The sequence below is a fragment of the Primulina eburnea genome, chromosome 1 (genome assembly GCF_022965805.1).
Source record: "Primulina eburnea isolate SZY01 chromosome 1, ASM2296580v1, whole genome shotgun sequence".
NCBI lineage: Eukaryota > Viridiplantae > Streptophyta > Magnoliopsida > Lamiales > Gesneriaceae > Primulina > Primulina eburnea.
The window spans coordinates 3,947,997-3,972,094 of record NC_133101.1 but is presented as its reverse complement, the minus strand read 5'-3'; the positions used below and the strand labels follow the sequence as shown (position 1 = coordinate 3,972,094).

The 24,098-nt window shown below is 34.4% G+C and overlaps 5 protein-coding genes across 6 annotated transcripts; 3 read left to right on the top strand and 2 right to left on the bottom strand.

The window, feature by feature from the left end:
* Positions 1–2,165: 2,165 nt before the first annotated feature.
* Positions 2,166–8,871, top strand: LOC140822801 (GDT1-like protein 3). Its single transcript, XM_073183698.1, has 9 exons — positions 2,166–2,402; positions 2,499–2,555; positions 2,925–3,065; positions 3,937–4,035; positions 4,254–4,326; positions 5,449–5,534; positions 6,132–6,215; positions 7,232–7,291; positions 8,497–8,871. Exons 1-9 carry the CDS (start codon positions 2,316–2,318, stop codon positions 8,683–8,685), a joined length of 876 nt encoding a protein of 291 aa, XP_073039799.1. The 5' UTR covers positions 2,166–2,315; the 3' UTR covers positions 8,686–8,871.
* A 140-nt stretch (positions 8,872–9,011) lies between these two features.
* Positions 9,012–12,381, top strand: LOC140822809 (CRIB domain-containing protein RIC4-like). The gene is made up of 4 exons (XM_073183709.1): positions 9,012–10,088; positions 10,210–10,356; positions 10,653–10,895; positions 12,253–12,381. The coding sequence occupies exons 1-4, from the start codon at positions 9,965–9,967 to the stop codon at positions 12,288–12,290; spliced, it is 552 nt and encodes a 183-aa protein (XP_073039810.1). The 5' UTR covers positions 9,012–9,964; the 3' UTR covers positions 12,291–12,381.
* On the bottom strand, positions 12,041–13,056 carry LOC140822817 (putative gamma-glutamylcyclotransferase At3g02910). The gene has a single exon (XM_073183717.1). It carries the CDS (start codon positions 12,846–12,848, stop codon positions 12,303–12,305), a length of 546 nt encoding a protein of 181 aa, XP_073039818.1. The 5' UTR covers positions 12,849–13,056; the 3' UTR covers positions 12,041–12,302.
* A 3,146-nt stretch (positions 13,057–16,202) lies between these two features.
* On the top strand, positions 16,203–19,803 carry LOC140822794 (isopentenyl-diphosphate Delta-isomerase I). Its single transcript, XM_073183686.1, has 6 exons — positions 16,203–16,643; positions 17,102–17,157; positions 17,529–17,620; positions 18,530–18,632; positions 18,719–18,856; positions 19,332–19,803. The coding sequence occupies exons 1-6, from the start codon at positions 16,381–16,383 to the stop codon at positions 19,583–19,585; spliced, it is 906 nt and encodes a 301-aa protein (XP_073039787.1). The 5' UTR covers positions 16,203–16,380; the 3' UTR covers positions 19,586–19,803.
* A 972-nt stretch (positions 19,804–20,775) lies between these two features.
* Positions 20,776–23,318, bottom strand: LOC140822784 (uncharacterized). 2 transcript variants are annotated; one of them, XM_073183672.1, is made up of 3 exons: positions 23,180–23,318; positions 21,559–22,981; positions 20,776–21,453 (listed from the first exon to the last, which is right to left on the bottom strand). In XM_073183672.1, the coding sequence occupies exons 2-3, from the start codon at positions 22,755–22,757 to the stop codon at positions 20,922–20,924; spliced, it is 1,731 nt and encodes a 576-aa protein (XP_073039773.1). In that variant the 5' UTR covers positions 22,758–22,981; positions 23,180–23,318; the 3' UTR covers positions 20,776–20,921. The 2 variants fall into 2 exon arrangements, with proteins under 2 accessions (XP_073039773.1, XP_073039765.1); XM_073183664.1 differs by having other exon boundaries at positions 20,776–22,981.
* Between the last annotated feature and the right edge of the window lie 780 nt (positions 23,319–24,098).

Genomic DNA, 24,098 nt, shown 5'->3' with positions numbered 1-24,098 from the left:
GATGTATTGATGATTAATTCATTAGTTTGATTTTTTTTCTTTCTAAAATTTGAACATGCTGAATATATCAAAGTATTTTTTAAAAATATATTGTTTAAACATTTTTATTTATTTTTTGACTAATTTTTTATACATATTATGGTTCTTTAATTTTTCTACTTTGATTATTTAAACTCAATTTTTTTTCAATAACCAAATAATTTAATTTACAAACACTGATGAATTTTATATTTAAACAAGTTGAAATAATAATAAAAAAAATATAAATGTATTTTTTAATTTTTGTGTAAAATTAATAATTCTTTTGGTAAAATTTTATACCCCAACTTTTTTTTTATATATTAATATTAAAAAATAACAAAAAATTTATATACCCCTACTAAAACTTGGAATATTCTATGAATAAATTTAAAATTTTAAATCGAAATACTTTTTTTGTTATTTTATCTTTTATTTATATATGATAAATAATGTTGATACTTTTTGAAAATATTAAATTTTAGTATTTGATATACAAAAACTTTGCATTTTAATTTTTAAGGTAAATCAAAATTATATAATACCCAAAAAGTAATTGTAACGATAATTTTGTATACCGATAAATTAAATAATAATATTTTGAGCGTAAATATTCAAAAAAAATCATTTAATTGAATTTTTTTTTTTGAAATCGTAATTATTTTAATATTAAATAACACAAAACATAAATATTTAAATTTGTTATCGAATCAACAAATTTTTGTAATCAAATATAATTATAATAGTGTGTACTTCAAAATAATTTCAATGATGAATGAAAAATGGGGTTTTTTTTTAAAAAATAATTTAAATTTTAAAATTAATTTCAAAAATAATTTTTAAAAAAATATGTTTTCAAAAATATCTCAATCGACCCTCACGAAGCGCGGACGATGATCTACGTCCGCAGGAATATTTTAGCGACGGAATATATATGAAACCGTCGCTAAAATTGAATCCGCGATGGTTTAAACGTCGTCGCTAATTTTAGCGACAGTTAGAAACCGTAGCTAAATGCCAAAATATTTATATTAACCGCGAGCATATGCACGCCACGGATAATTTTGAACTTTCAACAGCTTGCATCTTTGCAGTATGTAATGTGTGTTGCCGAAAGAGAATTTGCACGCTGCGAAAAACCATTTTTGTTGTAGTGAAGACAGAGAAAAAAATAGACAAGAAATTCATCGCAAAATAAGTTTTTTCATGGCATATCAACCAAAAGAGGCTGCGCATCTGATGATGCCAATTTTGAAATGATCAAGGAACCAAAATTTGTGCTTCCTGGGACTGTGGAGAAGGTGTAAGACTGGGATATCTCAATTGAATATTGTTCATTTTCCTCAATATCATTCTGTGGTTGAATTTCATGTACAAGATGATGTGGACCAACATTAAGCAAATTTGTAAAACTATGTATGTTCAACCAAGACGGAGTCTGAAAATCTTGCTGACCAAACAAACCAAAGTCAGTCATCCCTAAATCACTGGAAAAATCAGGTTGAATAGTAGAGGTTCCTGACAAAACTTATTTCATGATGAATTTCTTGTCTATTTTTTTCTATGTCTTCACTACAACAAAAATAGTTTTTCGCAGCGCGCAAATTCTCTTTCGTAGCGCACATTACATGCTGCAAAGATGCAAGCCGTTGAAAGTTCAAGATTATCCATGGCGTGCATATGCCTGCGGTTAATACAATTAGAAAATTTCGGCATTTAGTGACAGTTAGAAACCGTCGCTAAACTGAGCGACGACTGTATCCATTTCAGCTAATGTTATTGACGGTTGTTAACCGTCGTTGAGTCAATTTTAGCGACAGTTTCATAAATATTTCGTCGCTAAAATATTCCTGCGGACGACGTCCGAAGCGCGTATTGAGGTATTTTTACAAACATACTTTTTTAAAAATTATTTTTGAAATTAATTTTAAAATTTAAATTAATTTTTAAAAAAACCCTGAAAAATGACATAGATAATTAACACATAAATTTTTATAAGATCATCTAATTGATTTAATTAATAAAAATATATTATTTTTTATAATTATTTATCAAATCTACTCATCTTATAAATATAAATAACTTATTCTTACATATATAAATATAAATAACTTATTCTTCTATATGTAAGAATAATGAACACTAAATTATGAGTAAACTGGAATTAGCCCTAATTTCTGGGAAATTAATAGGACAAATATTCAAAATTATTCCGATCCACAATTAGCTTTCCGGATCCAGATCCCCTCCTATATCTTTTCTGTTGATCCCAGAAAACTGCTCAGAATCAAGCCAAAATGGGGATTTCAACTTCTTCTCGAACGAAACCCTTTGGTTTCTACGTGCTCTTGCTCTCTCTCTTCTTCTCCCAAATTGCGGCTCAGGTAATTTTATTTTGTTGTTTTTTCACTCTTATTTCTTCGTGGTAATCACTTGGATTTGATGTTCGGACTCATCTATTTGTATAATCTCAATGCTAGGAGAATGGCAGGGATGAGGCGAGTGCAGGGATCAAGGATCTGGGCCGACGTAGTAAAGTCAGTATTCCACTGCTTTATAGTTTTACCCGCTAAATCAGATGTTGCAATAGTTGGGTTTTGAGTAAAAATGTCTAAAAACTCTTGATTTTTTTTTATCGATTTAATCATGTTATAATGTGTCAGCCGCTGTAATTGTTTCTGAGGAGCTTAATTTCTTCAGTAGCTTACTGCTTGTTATCAATATATTTGGCGCCATTGAACTTTTATTGGATGAAAGAATTCTCGAACTTTTAACAACTGTAGCTGGAAATAGAAGCTGTGCCTTAGTGATCATGTACATGCTGGCGTGATATTTTCTTGGTGTATGTGTTCTATTTGTGGAATTTATGTTGAGTGTGATGACCATTCATGAGTTTTGGTGGGCAGATATTTGTGGACAAAATCAAGACTGGTATTGCAAGGAATGTAAAAGATCCTGATTCTGTTAATCTTGGTGTTGCATTGGACTCTGGTCTTGGGATATCCGATGCTTTCTTTGCAAGTTTATCAATGATTATTGTCAGCGAGGTAAATATTGGTATCATATATTGCCAGGCATTTTACATTCAGATTTATCGATGTTCTCTGCTGCTCGGGCTTGAACTTTCCAGTAGCATGCCATGTATAACTACTTTGATTTCTCATCCCATCAAAAGTATTTCTTTTTTTACCATCCTTTTACTTAATGTTTGAGTTGTCATATTGATAAGAATCACATTTTAATCTTTGTTTTCTCGTGTAATGCTCAATAGAAATGTCACCTATTTACAATAATGAACATGGCATCATCTCGTGCAACAGTTATTGTTGATTTTATTTTGTTAACAAAGATTTTGACTCGTATTGTTGAAATATCTGTTCTTTAAAATAGAGAAATGAGACAGCTAAAATCTTTCTTTTGTTATTGTTTTTCATGGACAATAGGTGAATGTTTCCTTTTTTATTCAGCCATTTGTTGTTAAGATTGAATTTGTTAACCACTCACTTAGAACCAAAGAGAACACTAGTATGCCTACAAAAATTTGCTGGGATAATTTCCTTTCTTTCTTCTAGTAAAACATGAAAATAGTCGTCGCAGTCTATGCGCTTAAGATAATATTGAAATGAAAATACCTAATGGAAAAGCAATAGAATGTCAATAGTTTTTGCAGCAGTGTTTTGAAAAGTTGGTCTGTGTTTTATGGTTTTGATACTCCTAAGTGTGCAGCCTTAGGTCTTGATCATACTTTTACAAGATTACATTATTTTAAGTTTCACCACTCAAAAAATTGGCATCACAATTTTGAAAAGTTATGTTTCTTTTATACTTATGAAATCAACCTTTTTAAGGGGTTGATAGCCTGTTTTGATAAGATCCTTCATTTGACATCCCTTATCTTTATTGATGCCTTGCTACTAGATTGGAGATGAAACTTTTATAATAGCAGCTCTTATGGCAATGCGTCATCCCAAGTCAATTGTTCTATCCGGCGCCCTCAGTGCTTTATTTGTGATGACAGTAAGTTGAATCCTGTTTCTTTTGCTGAAATAGTCCTGTTTTGTTTGCTGAAAGAACGCTGTACGTTTTGCTGAAATAGTGCTCTATATTTCTTCTTTTAGGCTCATCTCTCCATTAATCCCAAATATTTGAAGCTTTATATCTATTTCCAGTTTTTTGCTCTCAAAACTTCTTATGGTGGATGATATTGATGCTTTATTTCCCACACATGCTACCAGGTACTATCAACTGGTCTTGGTAGGATTGTGCCTAATTTGATATCAAGGAAACACACTAACAGTGCAGCTACAGGTTATTGCTTCACTCTTCTCCCATATCTATCAATAAAATTTTGCTTTTTTTGGCACGGGGGAGGGGGGATTGAATATGTAAAGCCATTGCTTTTCCAAAAATAAAAAAAGATCGGATGATTCATGATTTGGTTCAACTAAATATGTTTGATGGGTAGCGAAAATGAAATATGCCTCCCTCAATTGCCAGTTGCGAGATTAGAAAGAAAGAGCCAAAAATGAGTGGGAAATTAATATGGACAGAATCAGTGAGTGTTGTTAGGCAAGGGGAAGCAAAAAGTAAAAGAAATATATAGGGGTGCTTCTTTAGAGAGTGTAGAAAGGAGATAACAAGAATCAGTAGGAAGTAAATGTGGATAGAATCGGTCAGTGAAGTGCCTGGTGTCATTTTAGAAATGCTTGTTACGTAAAATTATATTAACTACACAGATCCTAACTCAGAGTACATGCATCCTGAGCTTTCTATAATAATCATCAAGTGAACGACTGGAAGCTTGATAGTGTTTGTAGTGTTGTTAATGAATAATGCGCCAGTATCCAAAATAGTAACTATACTACTAAGCATACAAACAAAAATATAAGCTACACTTCACCTCGTGGAACATATTGGATATGCTCCAAGCTTGTTACAAACCTAATTTAAACTTCTTCTCAGTGCACAGCACATTTATGCAAAAAAGCAACCAACTTCTAGTCCAACTCACATATATGTACCACTTATGTCCATCACACTAAACTCAATTATGATCAGTCTATCTAATAAACAGAATCTAATATCACCAGGTCAGTTTCCTATGGACTTTGCTTTGTGATATCCCCATAGTGATTGAACTTGGTTCATCAAATGATGGCTCAAACAAGCAAAATCTTGAATATTTTTGTTCACGCTTTTCATGACACCAAGGTGAGCTTTAAAAACCTTGAAGTCTGCTGGAGAAATATGAAAATAGAAAATGTTAAAATGGTATTGGCTCATTTTCCACCAAGCTGAAAGCCATGTTATTGGTGAACTACACATGCGTCTTTGATGAAAGATAAACTTGCTTGTATAATCTCAAGTTTCTATCTATGCTAACTGGACTTTCAACTTGTTTAGATATCTGATATTAATTTTCTATGGCAGTTCTTTATGCCTTTTTTGGACTCCGACTACTTTATATTGCTTGGAGATCAGATTCAAAAGCCTCTCAGAAGAAAGAAATGGAGGAAGTATGTTCCTATTCATAAATTTAGTTTATAATTGTAATTTTATTTCTGAAATTGATACTGTTTCCTGTTTTTGTTTTTTCTATTAATCTTTGAATTATTTTATGGATTTAATTTTTTTGAATTTGACTTTTGAAGAGACACTCTGGATGCTAGCCTGCAGTATGTCATATGCATCAACCTTTTCTGCAAGCTGATTATGTTGGTGCTATATTGTGTTCATGATGCTGTTGTTTGGTGTTTTGTTATAGTAAAATATCATGGTTAATACGACTAGTCATTGATTTTTTGGTTTTGTTGCATGACTAGCTCGTTCACTTTCTAGTTTAGCCTTTTTTTCACGCGTTCTCTGTTGATAAATGTTACGCTATGAAAGGACCATAATGCGTTCACCTCACTTTCTGGTTTTGACGGGCGATATTTCTTGTTTCATAGAGCTGGTGGTTGAAATTGAAGTTACTTTCCAATCCTGACTTTATCCTAGCTTATCTACCTTACTAAAGCGTATACGCTGCACTTTCTGTACCTATTCTTATCTTCCCTCCACTCACATGTGTTGATAGATTGTGGAATTTTGTTTTTCACTGTGAATATTTTCAGGTAGAAGAGAAACTTGAGGGTGGGCAAGGGAAAACACAATTCCGACGTTATTTTTCTAGATTCTGTACACCAATCTATTTGGAGGTTTATTTTTACTTCTTTTCAGGCTTTATATTCTACCTGCTGTTTTACTCTTTATCAAGTTTTATATTCTAACTAGCTCTCAGGTGCACACTGTCCTTTTTTTTACCAAAGTTATCGTTGAATTAATTCAATTTTTATGTAAAAATTGGTCCATTATTATAGAATAGAGGCAATATGATAATGAGTAAAAAATGATCCGTAAGTTATTGCCTTAATGGAAATTTAATATAAAAAAATGTTAAAATGATCTTTAAGTTATTGCCTTAGTGGAAGTTTAATATAAAAAAAATGGGCAAAAACTTGTGTGAGACGGTCTCACGGGTATTATTTGTGAGACGGATCTCTTATATGGGTCACCCATGAAAAAGTATCACTTTTTATGCTAAGAGTATTACTTTTTATTGTGAATATGGGTAGGGTTGACCCGTCTCACAGATTATGATCCGTGAGACGGTCTCACATGAGACTCTCTCAAAAAAATGTTAAAGGGGTAATTGTTAAAATCGAGAAATGGGTAAAATGGTCATTATCAAAACTGCTAGGGTTGAAATGATAATTGCATAAAATTGGCAAAGGGGAAATTGTGAAAATTGGGAAAGAGGTCAAATGATAATTAACAAAATGAATAGGGATGATAATTATATAAAATTGGTACATTATTATATTAGTAAAATTGTCAAAGGGGTAACTGTTAAAATTGAGAAAGGGGTAAAATGTTAAATATTAAAACTGCTAGGTTTATAATTGCATAAAATCGCCAAAGGGGTAATTGTGGAAATTGAGAAAGAGGTCAAATGATAATTATCAAAATGAATAGGGATGATTTTGACAATCATAAAAAAAACCAAACCAACCTACCTATTTTGTCTGTATTATGACTCAACTTTAATATAGGAATAGATAGATAAATTTCTCCCTATTCATTTATTCAATTTTTTGTGTGTTTGTTTTTCCCTATGCTTTAATTCAAATGGATTGGAGATTTTAAGTAACCGACTGCAATGTCCTTTTCGCAGTCATTTATTTTGACATTTTTAGCAGAGTGGGGGGATCGTAGCCAGATTGCGACAATAGCTGTAAGATTTTCTTATTTACCTTCAAGTTTCTGATTGTATGTGTGCCAACTTTCAAACTTGGTCATTGCGGATATGAGTATATGTTCTGTCCAATGGTGTCAAATGCATTTCAGACATGCAGTCCTGCGTAGAACTTGAGAATTGGTGGTTCACCACCAGACTGGCTGAGCATTTCAGCCATATCTTCTAAGATCTGTGGAAATGCTTCAAGATTCAGTCTCGTTTAACATAGAAGCATCCAATGGTCTTGGTGTTTGAATGATAGCCTATGTTAACATGGTTAATCGCTAAACAAGCGATATTAAGAACTATATTATAGTTGTAGAGATTTACACACACTTAGGCCATAGAAACTATGACCAAAGCTTTCCTTGTGCTGGTAGTAAATTTTGATGAAATTCATTATAGTCCAACATTTATGGACAAGGATATTGCACATAGTATCTACTTGCTATCAACTTAAGATAATCAATATGTTTTGCGTCATGGTTAATGATTTAGCAAGGGATACAGAGAACTGTGAATTCATTGGAGATCTCTGTTTGGTTATAGAGTAATATATATAGTTGTGCTCATAATTTGTTTTTGGTGATGTACTTTTATTCATTTTCATCTCGTTATATTCCAAGACATGCACAGCATTTTACGAACTCTATTGGTTTTGTTTGACTAGAAAATGTAAGGTTTTTTTTGTCATCATATTTCTACATGTATAAACCTATTTCATAGTGAGTGAACTGAAGTGTGAAAATTTAATTCAGTTCAAAACCCCTTCATGATTTACTCTAGGCACTACTTTCATACTATAATTTGAAGTTGTCAAAACTAGATGATACCGTTGCACGAGTTGTCCAGGTCCCAGATTAAGTTTCATCTTGTATCCTTGAGGCTTGTCCGGAGTGAAAGCAAAATAGGAGTTGTGCTTAATTTGCTATCTGTATTGATAGATTGTTAGAGGACAGTTTATTACATTGAAAACTTTTATATGGCATGGTTTCAATGTGAATGTTGTGATACAATATTTGTGGTTGTGAAAATCTTGTACTTTGGGCTTGTCAATAATAATCTCTTTAGTCATCTCATCATGCAGTTTACATGTTTGAATTTGAACAATCAGAGGGACTGCAAACATGTTTCCGAGCTAAAAAAATCCAAAACTAGTCTACTGGACGAGTAAAAAACTTTTGAATTTTTGCCTTTTACAGCTAGCTACACATAAAAATGCTGTTGGAGTTGCTGTAGGGGCCATTATAGGACATACAATCTGTACATCGGTGGCAGTGGTCGGTGGAAGTATGCTGGCATCAAAGATTTCACAGCGTACTGTTGCAACAATCGGAGGCCTCCTCTTCCTTGGCTTCTCCTTGTCTTCATACTTTTATCCTCCTCTATGATCATTTGGTAAATTCAACTCGATTACATGTCGTGATATCCCCCCATAGTGTTAAGTTTCTAATTTATACTTCGTCACATGTGCCAGGATAAGTTTAATATTGGTGTTCAATGATATTGTTCTCCCTATTTTTTGTACGTAGCACTCTCCGTATTAAGATCAATTTATTAAATTCTCTTAACGTGTTTCTTTCAGTATAAAGAATCATCTTTTGTTGAAAACGCAAAGCTTGCAGTTTAATTCATGTTCCAATTTCCAGCTCTGATGTCTCGCATACATATAGTTTTGGTTTATTGAAGCGAGTTTAGTCATCATGATATCAACAGAAGTACCATACACGAAAAGGCGCAAGATTTTGTGAAACTAATTGCGAAAATCATAGATGACACAAATCCATCGTATTGGATCTGGTCATATTTTTTAAGGCCAAATTATGAAGATTTGATTGTGTCCACGAGTTGATGAAATATACAGCCTCTTGTTGAGAATATAAAGAATAATTATAGTGAATATATTACCAAAGATGGTGAAATAAAAAGCTTGATGGTATAATTTTTTCCTTCATAAATTGAATCTGAAGTGGATTCGACTCTTGGTGCTATTGTTGCGGCTTCTGCAAATACTGCATTATTGGAGCTTGGCCAGCAGATCATATCTGATACTCGGAAAATTAGGACTTGTACAAGACTTTAGCTTCTTGTTCATTATGGTTGACATGTAATCCAAAGGCGGATGCCCCAAAATCGTGAGGACCGCGATTGGACAGGCAAATTTAGTACAAAGAACTAATGAAGAAATACAGTATTCAGACAAAGCAGGTATCCACATGTTGTGCTCTTAAAGCAACCAATGACTTGATAATTCATTGGTTCCAAATCCTTCGGAATCAAGCAAATTAACAAAATTCCCCAGCTATATTTATGACTATAGCGATTGGGGCTCTCCATGTTATCAAAAGTTTGCTTGTAACGTACTCACTTTTGGTGGAGTAGCTAACTAAAGATACAAGAAGTTTAAACAAGCAAATAGCGCTGGTTACCTTCTCCTTTAAGTGAGGCAAGTAGAGGAGGAGCCCACCCATTTAGAACCAACGGAGAGACAACTGAATATCAGTCATCAATCGTGAATGGACATTCTTTCTCAATATAAAACAAAGTAGTTCTAACTTAAAAATAAAGCTAGTGTGTAAGTTAGAAGCATATATATTATATTATAGAAACATCACTCCTCCAAATCCACCTCATAACTTGTCGCATCTCAGTTCTAAACCATATCAAGACATGCGAGATCGAAGCGAACGGTTTTTACTTCTTCCATTCACTATGGGCTGCATCTCTGAATCAAGCATAGCAATTGGAATGCAGCAAAAAAGATCAAAGCCAGACATCGACTCGACTCCCACAAGTCTGCTTCTCTACAAGACACGCACGCACGCACGCACGCACGCACGCATTTCAAGCAAGCATTAAATCCTTTTACTCGCACACTTTTTACCTTTCTTGGGTTTTTTGTTTTTGCTTTGAAGGAATCAATGAAGGAGACAGGAGCATAGAAGAAGGGGACTACGAGGATGACGAAGAAAGTTTGTCGGGCCAAAATTTGAAGAGCCCATCATCCCTTCCAAGATTACAAAAGCTGATAAAAAATTTCAAGAACTTCTCCCAGTTATTTGGTACGTAAAAATGAAAATTTTCCTATCATTCAATACACATGTTATGTCTATTTTAAGATGCATAACTAAAAGTACGGTTTTATTCTCATGTTGAATGTGTCCGTCGTACTCTAAAAATAGTCATCTTGGAAGCCGCCCCAAGATTACTTTATTTGACTCCACAAACTTGATCAAATAACTCAAATATAAATAAATAGTATTATTTCCAAAGTCACCCCCTTTGTTCACTTGTCAGGCTTCTTTGACATGCTTATAAATATACGTGTCAAAAAATATTTAATATGTATCTCATTCAGCATACAAAGATGAGTTAGAAGAACCAGAAATAGGAATGGAGATTGGATTACCGACAAATGTGAAGCATGTGACACACATAGGGTTGGATGGTTGTGCAAGCTCGATCCTTTCAAATGGCTGGAACAATCTTATTGAACCAGAAATGATAAATTTCCCATCTTTATTCTTACCGCCGGCGCATGAGATTGCAGCAGAAAACCTTGCTGATACATCCAGTGTCAATATGTTGCTTGGAACAAAATGTACAGTTTAAAGTGACAATCACAGTAAAATTGAAGAGGGACTCAGATGAAGATGGTTAGTTAATTTTAATTGTGATATGCATCTCCAGATAGTTTGCTCGTGTATCTTGTAAGTGTTTATTGTGGTTATGTTTGCTTTTGTGATGGTGTGTACCTTGTAATGCAAAACTCTATAGCAGTTATATGATATTTGTTCAAATTCTAAGATATATACGGCTGCAATAAAACTAAATCCCAAAACCAACAAAGTTAACAACAGTAAGAACAAAACCCAAGTACGACAATAATGTTAAGAAAATTTACTAGCTGATAGGTCCAAAGCTCCCATATCAATTTGAATGGTGGGAACATTTGAGCTAGAATATGCTTGATTTTTCAAATACCCATATTTTTTGGAACCAAAATTTCTGGTTGGCTGTCAAAATTAACTTGAAAACACATACAGATTTACCATATTGTAGGCAGTCCCAAAGCAGCAAACAACTGAATCATCACAAGATTTGCATGACTGTCCATTTTTCTTTGACCTTGCATGCGTTGCACCTCACACATAATTAGCTATTACATCACTTCCAGACATAGCAGGAGTTGTGTCCCATTGCCGCTTTATCAAGCAGTTAAATGAAGGATGAATTGGTGAATTTTGAATGCATGCAGTTGGTGTCAAATCTAGGGGGTTGAGAGGATTTCGCTAGAATAAATATTTTATGTGTGTAAATAGTGTCAGTATCTCATGCGTCATACTCTTGCTATTTGAACCTAAACTCAGCTCGTGTCATATCTCATCGGAAGTTATGCTGTCTTTGCAACTAGAGAAAAATGATTTTACCATCACAGTGACATTGTCAGAAAGATAATAATTGAAACCAAGAAACCATAATAGTCATCCACAAGAAAAAAACGCATCCTACCATTAAGGTCCACATCAAAGTGCTGGCTTCTTCTGATTCTACATTCAAACTTTTATGAAAAATAATTCACTTATTATCTACTCAAAATTAGAAAAAACTACAATTCAACGTCTTTCAGAAAATTTATGGAAAAATTAGTTTACCTGGATATGAAGATAACAATATATTCGTGCCGAGTGAGCAAATGAGTGAGACTATTTTTGCTAAGCTATTACTAAGTAGTGGGGGGAAAACATACATACTGGTGACATTCTAGACACAGAGCTAATCAATTGTATGCCAGATACAATACGTATAAATGCAGTGAGCACAATAACAAAATCCCAGTTGAATCACTAAAAGTAACCAAAACATGAGAATGTGCAGTGTTAACAGTAACAGAAATCTTAATTGCATAACTGGCAATGATCAACGCATTGTTCGACGCTGAATCCTTCAAAAAATAGCTGAAGAATCCAGCAATGGCTGCAGGGGGGATGATTAATCCATAAAAATCTCAACTCTGCTCTGAAATGAATTTGTTAATATCATGAAGAAAGCAAGAACGAGGAGGCCTATCTTCCCTCCTAACATACTTCTTTCCCATCTCCAAAGTGTACTCACTCATCAGCCCCTCCTCCCCACACCTTTTCCTCATCGCTTCCCCAAATCCACGATGCGCAAAGTACGCCTCCGCATGCACAACCTCGTCCCCGCCATCCGCAACCACCGCCACCGGAAGCCTCTCGTAGTGGGCTCGATCAACCCCCTCCAGCTCATCGAGACGGGCCAATCCCCGGTCTGAAGACACGGAGTAAAGCTCTCCCCGGATCAGGTGACCCGATCCCGGAAGGTTGACCAGGTAAGGTATGCCGTTGGGCCCGCACACCAAGGGGAAGGCGTCCAAGGTGGCGCATGGTCCGATGAATGCGGCGTCGCCGGTGTGCATGAGGTCTGAGATAAGCGAGTGGTTGTAGAAGCCACGCTTGAGCGTGCCATACACGAAGATGAGGCTGACGCCACCGTCTACTACTCCTCCATCTGCCACTCTTGCATTGGCCATGCCAAAGATGATTCAAGCCGATAAAGCCTGTAAAAATCTGATCTTTCAATTGAGAAATTTGATTGATGGGAAAAATCAGGATGGATCTTTCACTGCTGGAAGTGAAGAGAACCGATAAGGAAAAAGAGGAAAGGCGTGCTTTTGTTCGATCAATTTCATTAGGTCCTGAACACGAGTTTACCATAACCAAACATCTTTCACGTTTTTGCCTGGTTTAGTATCGAAGCAGTTAGCTTTACACTAGTCTGATCGTGTACCTCTCGAGCCGATTTAAGAAATCGTTTTATCCCTATTCATAATTATCGAATTTGAGCATAACTCAAATATGTCCGATTTTCTGATCGAACTCGAACTCAAATTATTTTATTCGATACATCTAAGATTTAAAAAAAAATACCAAGTAAAATTGAAAAAAGGACGACTAAAATCATAAAAAAGACACAAAATGAATAATTAAATGAGTAATTATTCCACTTTCAAAAAAAAAAAAGGAATTATCCCGATCATTAATTGATTATATTCAACGTACATTGGGCCGGGACTGCAGTAATTGGGTTGGTTTGGTGGCCCATTTTACTTGTCTCGCGATAGAACATTTGGACTTTGTTGTGAAATATGAACACCGATCGTTTCCCTTTATTTTCAAAATATTTGTCAACATGCCAATTACGATTCGAACTGAAAATGGATTTATCGAAAATTGTCATATAAACCGTATTTCGGTTTTTTAGATTTGGGATAAAAACTTGAAACCAGCGAATATGGCGAGACTAGCTCGACCAGTCGAGCCGACGCCACGGTTCGACAGATACTGGGCTTGGGATGGCTTGATGTGCAGGAGTCCACACACACAAATGTATTTCCCTGAAAAACCAAGAAACCTATATGTACACAGAAGAATCTGACTATTTAAGGGTGCATTTGGATGAAAGTGTTTGACTTGATTAGTCGGTGGATTTTAAATTTTACCAAAAATTATATTTTGCTTCCTTCATCTTATTTGAATCAAATGGACTTATTTGAAATTTCTTTCGATCAAAATATGTAGGGCCGAGCGCTTGTCGCTTTATCAAAAGCTATAGTTAGTAGTAATGGTGCAACTCAAATCTTTTAAACCACACAGCAGCTCAAGCACCACGGTTCGATCGTTTTACCAAGCAGAGGACAATTATTGCACCAAACAATCTCGCTCTCAACTCCTTGCAATAAATGAGAATCGAACATGTGACCTTGATACTCCTTGTAATCAACTGAGAATTGAACCCGTAATCTTGACTCTGATACCAATTGTAGGACTGAGTGTTTGCCGCTTTACCAAAAGTTGTAGCGAATAGTAATGATGCAACTCAAATATTTTAAACCGCACCGTAGCTAAAGCACCACAGTTCGACCGCTCTACCAAATAAGGACAATTATTGCACTCAACAAAATACGACATAAGAAAATTCAACTGTATCTCGACGAACCTTTGATTCTTGCAAGAAAAATATAGACAATATATGGTACATAACTATATATAAATTTCTCTCCATCTCCAAAAAATATATTATTTTCTCTATATTTTGACTTGAGTATGGGATATATTTTGCCATGAATAATTGACATATGAAATAGAAATGAATTTGGCACCATGATATTTTTATTTTAAAGTCTATACATTTTAAATTTTGAATGCAGCCAGGTGCCCATTTTTATTTAATTGTAATATAATAATTTATTAATTAATCTTTGTCAAACTTGGTTAATTCAGACAGCATGCCTACCATCTTTGAATATCGACAAAGCCCACGATATGACCATATGCCTAACTTCTTTATCTTTGAATACTTTAATTAATTAAGATTGTGACTAATACTAATTATTTAACATAACTATTACATAATATCTTTTGAGTACAAAGCTCCAAAATATAGATGTATATGATTTTTTGAGTTTTTTCAATCTTTTTTTTTTGTTTATAAAAACAATTACATCAAGATCTAGCAAAATAAAACTATGGACCAAAATATACATTTTGTAATCTATAATTATGTTATTAAGAAATTTTACATAAAAATATAATATTAACATGTACTAATACTCTTTTAATGCATATGAAACATTTGAATATTAGTTTTTAGCCGACAATAGGATTTTATGGTGGGCTAGAGTTCGGAAAATTCTTAGTCGATAAGTCCAAAACAAGGATGTAGCTGTCTTTTTTATTTTATTTATTTATTTTAAGGATGTAGCTGCTTTATGTAGGGGCAAAACAGCTTAAAAAATATTGTAATTTTACCATTAATTTTTTAAAAAAATTGTATTAAAAAAGTTTGAAAATTATAAAAAAAATTATTTAAAATTTTGTCCATCCAAAATTTCCTTTTCGCCTTGCCTATCTGGTCACCACGAGCTGTGGGGTAGGCGTTTAAAGTCTGTATATATATATATATTATTTCACATCTTAAACATGTGGTGCTAGGCTAAACATGTCTTGATCATCATGTTAAAACTACTTTTTCAAATGTTCATTTTAATACACATTGGATTATGAATTTGTTCTGGGAATTTTTATTAAACAAATCAAATTTGAACTTTATGTAAGATGAACACAAACATGCGTAGCGTTGAGATACTAGATGTTTGATTAGTAGGTCTCTTTTGAGACGGTCTCACGAATCGTCAACCCTACAGATATTCACAATAAAAAATAATACCCTTAGCATAAAAAAATAATATTTTTTCATGGATGACCCGAATAAGAGATCCGTCTCACAAAATACAACCCGTGAGACCGTCTCACACAAGTTTTTGCCATGTTGAGTAGATCTTTTGTGAGAAGGTTTTACGAATCTTTATCCGATATTCACAATAAAAAGTAATACCCTTAACATAAAAATTAATATTTTTTCATTGATGATCTAAATAAGATATCTGTCTCACAAAATCTGACCCGTAAAACTGTCTCACACAAATTTTTGTAAAAAATGTGCACGGAGTTTAGTTTCAAAACCAAGCACGGCCTCGTTTTGACATAAATGCAGCCGTCACAATGAAAGGTAGAGGGGTCAATATATAATTATGTTAAAATCATTTTTTATACCTAAAAATTCAAATAAAGTTTACAAACATACATAATTTAGATATCCACATAAAAATTTAGACTTGACTCCGCCAACTGAATCGTTCATTTTTGTATTCATAAGTCAAAACATGTGTGTAACTTCATATTTTTCAACATTTGGCTGCGGTCAATTATGGCTGATTTTGACAAGTTTTATGAAAATTTTTGTACATCCCAACAACAATAAAATACAATAGATAAACAAAATAAAACAACAATAAGTTGCTTTCGATTCAATCCACATTGTATATATCTATACATAACCATCAGGCAATCTGAAATCAAGATCCAAGATTGCTAGTGGAGAATCCAAGATCGTGATTTAGTGCTCCAAATTTATTTATTTGTTTGTTTTATTTTTTATTTTGTTCGGCGAAACCAAGAAAGGGAATACTTTTTTTTTTGTTTGGTAAGAATCACAGAATAGTAATGTCCTCCATTACTGGCATTCGGTTCCAAAGTTTGTTACCATTCTCCTCCTCCGCTGCTTCTTCATCTTCAATCTCTCCATCTTCGTTGCCATTCAAATCCCTTCTCCTTAAATCGGCATCCCTTTTCAGAGATAATTCCTCGAGGCCCTTTTCGGTCCACGCTTCGTCCCTCACCAACACCCCTTCAACCATGAGTGCTGCTGATGTTTCCGCTGATGCCGGCATGGATGCTGTCCAGAGGCGGCTCATGTTCGACGACGAGTTAGTGATTCTATCTGTTGACCTCTCATTTGTCTCGTTTTGCTTTTTGTTACACTCAATGAGGGGATTTGAGATGGGTTTTTTGGTGAAATGGGATTGGATTCTGGGTTATCTAGTCTGGTATTTGTGGATCTTAAAAATTGAAACTGGGTTTGCTTTGTTGTTTGTTTTTTCCCCCACAAAGGGTTAAGAAATAGAGAACGTTGATTCATCTGTGATAAAGATGTTTTCTTGAATGTCTGCTTCTTATTTGTTTATTTATTTATTGTGTTTTTTTCAAGACCATCTAATTAGTTTTTGCATCTATTTATTTTTATGTGACAATATGGATCATTTTTCCCATTCCGAGCTTCCTTTTGATTGAGTTCATAGTTTCGGATGCATTTTTCCTCGGATTTGATTTCTGGTCATGCTTTTTATTGAAAAGGAGTAGTAATATCCGTGTTATTCTTTTGCAGATGCATATTGGTTGATGAGAATGATCGGGTTGTTGGCCATGACACCAAATACAATTGTAAGCCACCACCTTCGATTCTTCTGTAATATCTTGAATGCAAAAAAAAAAAACATGTAATTCGATCTATATACAATCTTGTGATTTTATGCCGCGCACCCATAATTTTTTACTTAGTCATCAAGACATGATCAAACGTGTGGTCATATATGTATGCCTATGTTTCCGAATTACTGCTCTTTAAGTATGTTTGATGGTTTATTCGAGGAAAAAATATTCTAATGGTTCTTGCTGGGTGCATAGAGAGTGGACTGTGATTTTCGATTTTATTTGTTTTCGCGGTGTCTCAGATGCAGTTTTAATATGGTACCTGCAGCCTGTTTTAGCTTCGAGTATTGTACTCCTGACCATTCGAGTTTTGTATTATGCAGGCCATCTGATGGAAAAGATCGAATCTGAAAATTTGTTACACAGGGCTTTCAGTGTTTTCTTGTTTAACTCAAAATACGAGTTACTGCTTCAGGTACGTGTTGCCGAGTGAGTTTTGTGCTGGCTAAGTTCTTTGAAGATCATGCATACAATCAGTTGTTTTAGAATCGGGCTATTTTATCATTTCTCGGGGCACTTGGGTATTCTTAAAAGCAATTAATTTTTGGATATCTCGAAAAATAAGGATTAAATTGGAGCATGTATCGGATATCACTTTTATCTTTACCGAAGTTGTCCATGGCATATCTTTTAACAATTACACAATTCTCTTACTCTCGCGTTCAGGTTGCCCCAACTCTCTGTGTTTGAATGCGTTTGTGAATTTTATATTTCCCTGTTCTCATAGCCATAGTACTATGTGTGTTGTACGCTAACTTTCATGCTTGATCGAGCTAAAATTTTGTTTAGTCAAGGCACTGGATAATTCTGAACTTGGAGAGTGAATTATCTGTTGGTTATTAAAACTCAGGTTTCCTCCTTCATGGGCACATTTAATTTCTTGCTCTCGCCGAACTTTTTCTCTCAAATGCTCGACATTCATCATGGACAGTCTTTTTAAAATGTGAATGCCTTTTTGATGGAAAAAATATTTATTGATCAAGAATAAATGGAACAATCATAATAGGACTAGGATTTCTCTAGGCCCTAAAGAAGATTGAGGTATAATACTGCTCAGAGAAGGAGTCTGCTTGGTACGATTCACGTCTGATTATGGTATCTCATTGGATGGCTCCGAAGCATTGCACCACTAAGAATCAATTGAGACCTGCTTAATAAATTGTTTTTTTTTTGGTCAACTTAATTTAGAAATTTCTGAAGATGTCAATCTTCCGTGAAATTTGCCCCTATTAATTTCATCTCAACTAGCTAGTGTTACTTCACGAATTTCATGTCTGTCTGTGAAGGAATGCTTACATGATCTATCATGTTTGTTTTCGTGCAGCAACGATCAGCAACTAAGGTGACGTTTCCTTTGGTGTGGACCAACACCTGCTGCAGTCATCCTCTGTACCGAGATTCCGAGCTTATCGAAGAGAATGCTCTCGGTATTTTTCTCGCTTCACATTTAAACTAAGGAGTTAATTTTTGTCTAACAGCAATTTTGACTCTAACCCAATTTTTCATTTAAAAGGGGTGAGAAACGCTGCTCAGAGAAAGCTCTTGGATGAACTGGGTATTCCTGCTGAAGACGTCCCAGTCGGTCATTTCACTCCGTTGGGTCGTATGCTGTACAAGGCACCATCAGATGGGAAATGGGGAGAGCATGAACGTAATATTTCATACTTCTAGTCATTATTATCTATTGCCATGGCATTGTTTTGTCACTTATCTATTAGACTATTACCATTTTCTTTGCTGAAAGATCCACCCGAAAAAATTCTTAACTTTCAGAGTAATTTTTCTAAATGCTGCTCTGAGCCCCCAGGCCCCAAATCTGTCAAACCACCATCTTGGCTTCATCTTAGCAATTTCTCATTGCAATTTTAACAGCAGCTTCGTTTTGGGACATCTTACCAGATCAACCTTAAAATTACCCATCAACATTGCTATGGCAGACTCGACGGGCGGGTGAATGCTCTCAAGAGAAATTTTATGTCTAATTTTTTAAAAATATATACGTTATCCCACAGTCGATCCAGCTGCCCCCCTAATTTCATCTCCTCCCCTGAACCTTTAGTTGCGATCTTGATTGCTCGAGGCACTATGTGTGTCTGACTCTGATCAATGTTATTTGACACATGCAGTTGATTATCTTCTCTTCATTGTTCGGGAAGTTAATGTGAACCCAAATCCTGATGAAGTGGCTGATGTAAAGTACGTGAACCGAGAGGAGCTGAAAGAGCTCTTGAGGAAAGCTGATGCGGGCGAGGGGGGACTGAAGCTATCACCATGGTTCAGATTGGTCGTGGACAACTTCTTGATGAAGTGGTGGGATCATGTGGAGAAAGGAACTCTCAAGGAAGCAGCAGACATGAAAACAATTCACAAGTTAACTTAGAAGATCTACCAGGAGTGAGTGAATATATGATGCTACAATGGTTGTCTAGGTGTCTTTTCTTGATATCATCGGTTAGTTGTTTGAAGCAATAAGTTAAAATCTTGTCGGATTTACTCGAGTTGGATCAGTGTCCCTTGATTTCGAACTACATTATCTTTGTTTAGACTTGTTCCCATATTGATTCGGCTTCAAATGGATAGTGAGTCTGTTGTCTGTCATCTTTCATTGTCATTAGCGGTCTGTTAAAATTGGATTACAAATCTGAAATCTCGTCTCACGCTTGAGGCATTGGTGTCAGTCAAATAAGTTGTAAGCAATTGTTGATTGACATTGGACTCTTGTTTCTACCAAAAATCCATTTGGTAACATGGTTCATTTGATGAATTTTTTTTGGATAATTATACCATAAATTCTGATGATAGAATTTGAAATACAATTCATTTTTAAAGAATAAATTGCCTCGTTTTAACTTATGGGGTGATTATATGTTTGTAAAGTACAGATCAATGTATTAAAAAATTTCCATGAAAAATGGAATATGATTTTTAAAGAATAAATTGCCTCCTTTTTAATTTTTATTAACATATTTTGATTAACAAAAGTTGTCGTTCTTCAGGCATATTACCCGAGATAATATTAAAAATTATGTCAGATATTCAGAATAAACTAGTAAATGGTGAAGTGAATGTTGTAGACGGATTTTATTAAAAATTTGTGTTGTTTATTTGTTTGGATAAATAGATACAAACATATTATTTTTATTTCATAATTAATAAAAAGCGTTAGAAAAACTTAAAATTTGAGATTTTTGGAAAACTCTAATTTCAACTTAATTAAATACTTTGAAAAGCACTAAAAAGACCATTCAAACACAAATCAAATTATAAAATTTTTAAGGAAAACAATTTAAAATCCAAAGGCAGTCTAGTCGATGCCATGATGTGACCACAAAATTAACATATTACCTCTAATATTAAAAATAATAAAATTTACTATAAAATAACAAATATTTTATGGGTATAATGAAACTCTGTACATATTCGATTATTTTTTACTTCTATACTGGATGATAAAAAAATATATATATTATTTTTTTTGGCATGATAACGAATGTAAATACATCCTCTAAAATAGTCTATAATGCACGTGATGATAACTCTTATGAGTGATGACCCTAAAACTCAGTTGCATTCTGTAAAATAATTTGCTCATTAAAAAATTATATATAAATATTGAATTACACATGTTCACGTTCCTCCAATTACTACTTTATGTTAATCATCAGGCATACGTGCTGCGAGTGTAGTGTCTGCTATTTCACCAACTGCTCACGTTTCTACGTCACCATAGCTCTCCGCATTCCATCAATAACATACTTGCATGTTAGCTTATTTGGTTCAAAACCTATTTTTGTCATCCTATCTTGGAACTCCATCAACTTAGCAAGATCTCCTTCCATGGAGAGCATCCTTACAAGAGCATTATAACATTCTGAATCAAAGATTTGAAATTCCTCAGCGAAGAGTTTCAACAATTTTTCGGCTTCAACGAAATTTCTCTCTTTGCATTGCCCATTTGTCACAGTTCTACAAATTTCAACATCTGGGGGCAAACCGGATTCAACCATTTCTTGCATCAAGAACTGTCCCTCCATGGTTCTGTTTGATCCACACAAACCTCTAATCATACCTCTGTATGAATTCAGATTCGGTTTCATATCCATCGATACCATCTCCGCTTTCAGTTGTAATGCCTCCTTTACAAAATTACCTCTACAAAGAGAACCAATCAACTCATTATAGATTTCCTCGCTAGGGACACCACCATTTTGGCACATCTGATCCAAAAGGGACATTGCTGCAAATGGCCTGTTCTCCTTGCATAAAGCAAGGATCAAATACAAATACACATCATGAGAGACTGTAACTCCCATGCGTGTGATCTCTAAAATAAGATTCAATGCGGAAATCAACCTATCTTGATCTTGGTATCCTTTTATGATAATCCAACAAGTGAAGTTATCAGGGCGAATCCCACTTCCAATCATGTCAAACAACAAGGATCTTACCTCTTTCATCATTCGCTGCTTGCAATATCCATCTACGAGAGTATTATAAGCAAAAACATCTGGCTTTAACTCGCGATTAACCATCAAATGGAACAACCGATGAGCCTCTCTCACACTACCTCCCTTACAAAGACCATTTATCATGGATGTGAACGTGATTAAATCAGGATTTACTCTTCTCGTAGTCATTATATTATACAAATAAACTGCGTCCTTTAACCTGCCCGTCTTGCAATAGCTATCAATAAGCATGTTGTATGTCACGACATCAGAGTCAAATCCTTGATCTTCCATCCTCTCCAAGAATTCATTCACTTTGTCCACATTTCCCTCCTTGCACAACACATGAGTCAATATATTAAATGTGCACGCATTAGGATGCACCCCAATATTCTGCAGTTTTTCATAAACATCCCAACATTTTTCTCCACAGTCAACCTTAGAAAGCCCATTTAACAGACAATTGATAGTGATGAGGCTAGGAACGAAGCCGAGATTTAACATTTTTCTAAATGTTCTAAAACTTTCTTCAACCATACCCTTTTTAAGATAAGCCTTGATGAGCATGTCAAGTACAACAGGGTCCCAATTACATTCATTTGAACATGAAATCAAGTTCTTGTACACACTCAAGCTCCATGAAACATTTCCGTTTCCTTTCATTTCCACCAATTCTAACAAAAGCTTCATTGCTTGCTTAAAATTTTTAGACCACACCAAATTATGAATCATGAGGGAATAATTGTGCGCATTTGGTTCGAGACCCAAATATATTTTTACCCATTTGAAGAAAGTGAGTGCTGTACATGAATCAGACTGGCATCTCAACAAAACTCTTGAGAATTCAAGGTTCGTGAAATTACTAAACAATCCTTTCTGTTGAAGATGGTCCCAGTAGACACAATCCTTTTTCTCGAGGGAAGAGCATACGAGGGTCACAATATTATTGGGATTTTCGGTACTGGGAAGAAAGTTGTAAAGTGGGTTGGATATCGGTTCGCCGTTGATAGTTTGCAGAGCAGATGGATTCCTGAGTTTTGCGGAAACAATTTGTGTCACTTGAGAAAGTGGAGGTAAGGGGGTACTTAATTTAGCACGACTCATGACTGAAAATCATTGTCACACAAGATTTAAACAAGGCGAGCTTGAATTGAGAAAGCGAGTGTACCAAAATGGGATCACTAATAAACTGCAGAGATGGACAACTAAATAGGACTCAATCGTACCAAATTACCAAGTAACAATCCTCCAGCAGTTAGCAATCATCATTAAATAGATCTTGGAAAGCTGTCAAGAAACTCACGGGAGAGGGATTTTTGTCCTTCGAGCTGAGTAGGAAAAAAGACATAAATTAGTTAACACGCTAAATTACTCCATCTATACATTCAAAGCATAAAAAAAATTTCACTTCGCAAATACCGAAAGAAATGGAAAATACTGAAACTGACAAGAAAAATGCAATGAATTAAATGAATGGATTAAGCAAAAAAAAAAACCATTAAAGTTCAACAGGTGAAAGCACCCACCACATAGGCAATTCATCAAACAGGTGCCAATCATCTTGAAAAACAACAGTAGTGCAGATAAAAAATCATTGCTATGGGGAGTGGATTAGGATCAAAACCGATATCATGTTCTAAACTTGAATCCATAATACCAAATGAGTTATAAACCATAAGCAGCAACCTACGTAAGATTTTTGAAGGGAATCCAATTTTACCTTTTATATGTACGTAATATTTTTTCGTACGTTGCAATAATTTCTTAAAAAAACTACTGCATTAAGTAATTAATTAGAAAACAGTTAATTAAAGAACTTCTACTATAATAAGATAGCAATATATTTAAAACACAACTCCTTACTATTTATAAAACGAATAATGCTAAAAGTATGAGTAGATATTCTGATATTTACAACAATTAAATTACGAGATTTTGTTATTATATCGTGAGATTTTGCATTGAATTTATAATGAGATGTTGATAAATTAAATTTTTATATTGAATTTTTTATGTTGTAAGAATTGTTGTACATGTAGCATTATTCTTATAAAACTCCTAAAAAAATATGAATTTATAAATAGCCTATGTAAAATAATTTAGAAAAATTGTATTTTTAATCTTGAATGTTTTAAACGACACAGATAAGAATATTTAATGTATTATCAAATTTCAATATAGTTTTGTATCTTCTTATTTTTATAGTTTGATCATTCAAAATACAAATTTTCAAATATAATTTTATACAAAGTGAAATACGTTTATATTCTAATGAGTTAAGGTCCTGAAACGGAAAAGTACTATTTCCAGGATTACGGGCCCGGTGCCTCAGAGAATCAACCAGAGTGGAAAAGATAAATCAATGTGGAAAGACAAGAGTCCTGGCCTCAAGATCCTTTGGCTTTGGACCTTCGGAACCGCAGCTGGTACGTGTTTTACTTCCAT

Bases quoted from the DNA above. Each gene is read 5' to 3' on its own strand.
- LOC140822801 (XM_073183698.1), top strand. From the start codon at position 2,316: ATGGGGATTTCAACTTCTTCTCGAACGAAACCCTTTGGTTTCTACGTG. The intron at 2,403-2,498 runs GTAATTTTATTT...TCTCAATGCTAG, and splicing joins TCTCCCAAATTGCGGCTCAG to GAGAATGGCAGGGATGAGGC. The intron at 7,292-8,496 runs GTAAGATTTTCT...TGCCTTTTACAG, and splicing joins GCCAGATTGCGACAATAGCT to CTAGCTACACATAAAAATGC.
- LOC140822809 (XM_073183709.1), top strand. From the start codon at position 9,965: ATGCGAGATCGAAGCGAACGGTTTTTACTTCTTCCATTCACTATGGGC. The intron at 10,089-10,209 runs GTCTGCTTCTCT...TTTGCTTTGAAG, and splicing joins CATCGACTCGACTCCCACAA to GAATCAATGAAGGAGACAGG. The intron at 10,357-10,652 runs GTACGTAAAAAT...TATCTCATTCAG, and splicing joins GAACTTCTCCCAGTTATTTG to CATACAAAGATGAGTTAGAA.
- LOC140822817 (XM_073183717.1), bottom strand. From the start codon at position 12,848: ATGGCCAATGCAAGAGTGGCAGATGGAGGAGTAGTAGACGGTGGCGTC.
- LOC140822794 (XM_073183686.1), top strand. From the start codon at position 16,381: ATGTCCTCCATTACTGGCATTCGGTTCCAAAGTTTGTTACCATTCTCC. The intron at 16,644-17,101 runs GTTAGTGATTCT...ATTCTTTTGCAG, and splicing joins CGGCTCATGTTCGACGACGA to ATGCATATTGGTTGATGAGA. The intron at 17,621-18,529 runs GTACGTGTTGCC...GTTTTCGTGCAG, and splicing joins AATACGAGTTACTGCTTCAG to CAACGATCAGCAACTAAGGT.
- LOC140822784 (XM_073183664.1), bottom strand. From the start codon at position 22,757: ATGAGTCGTGCTAAATTAAGTACCCCCTTACCTCCACTTTCTCAAGTG.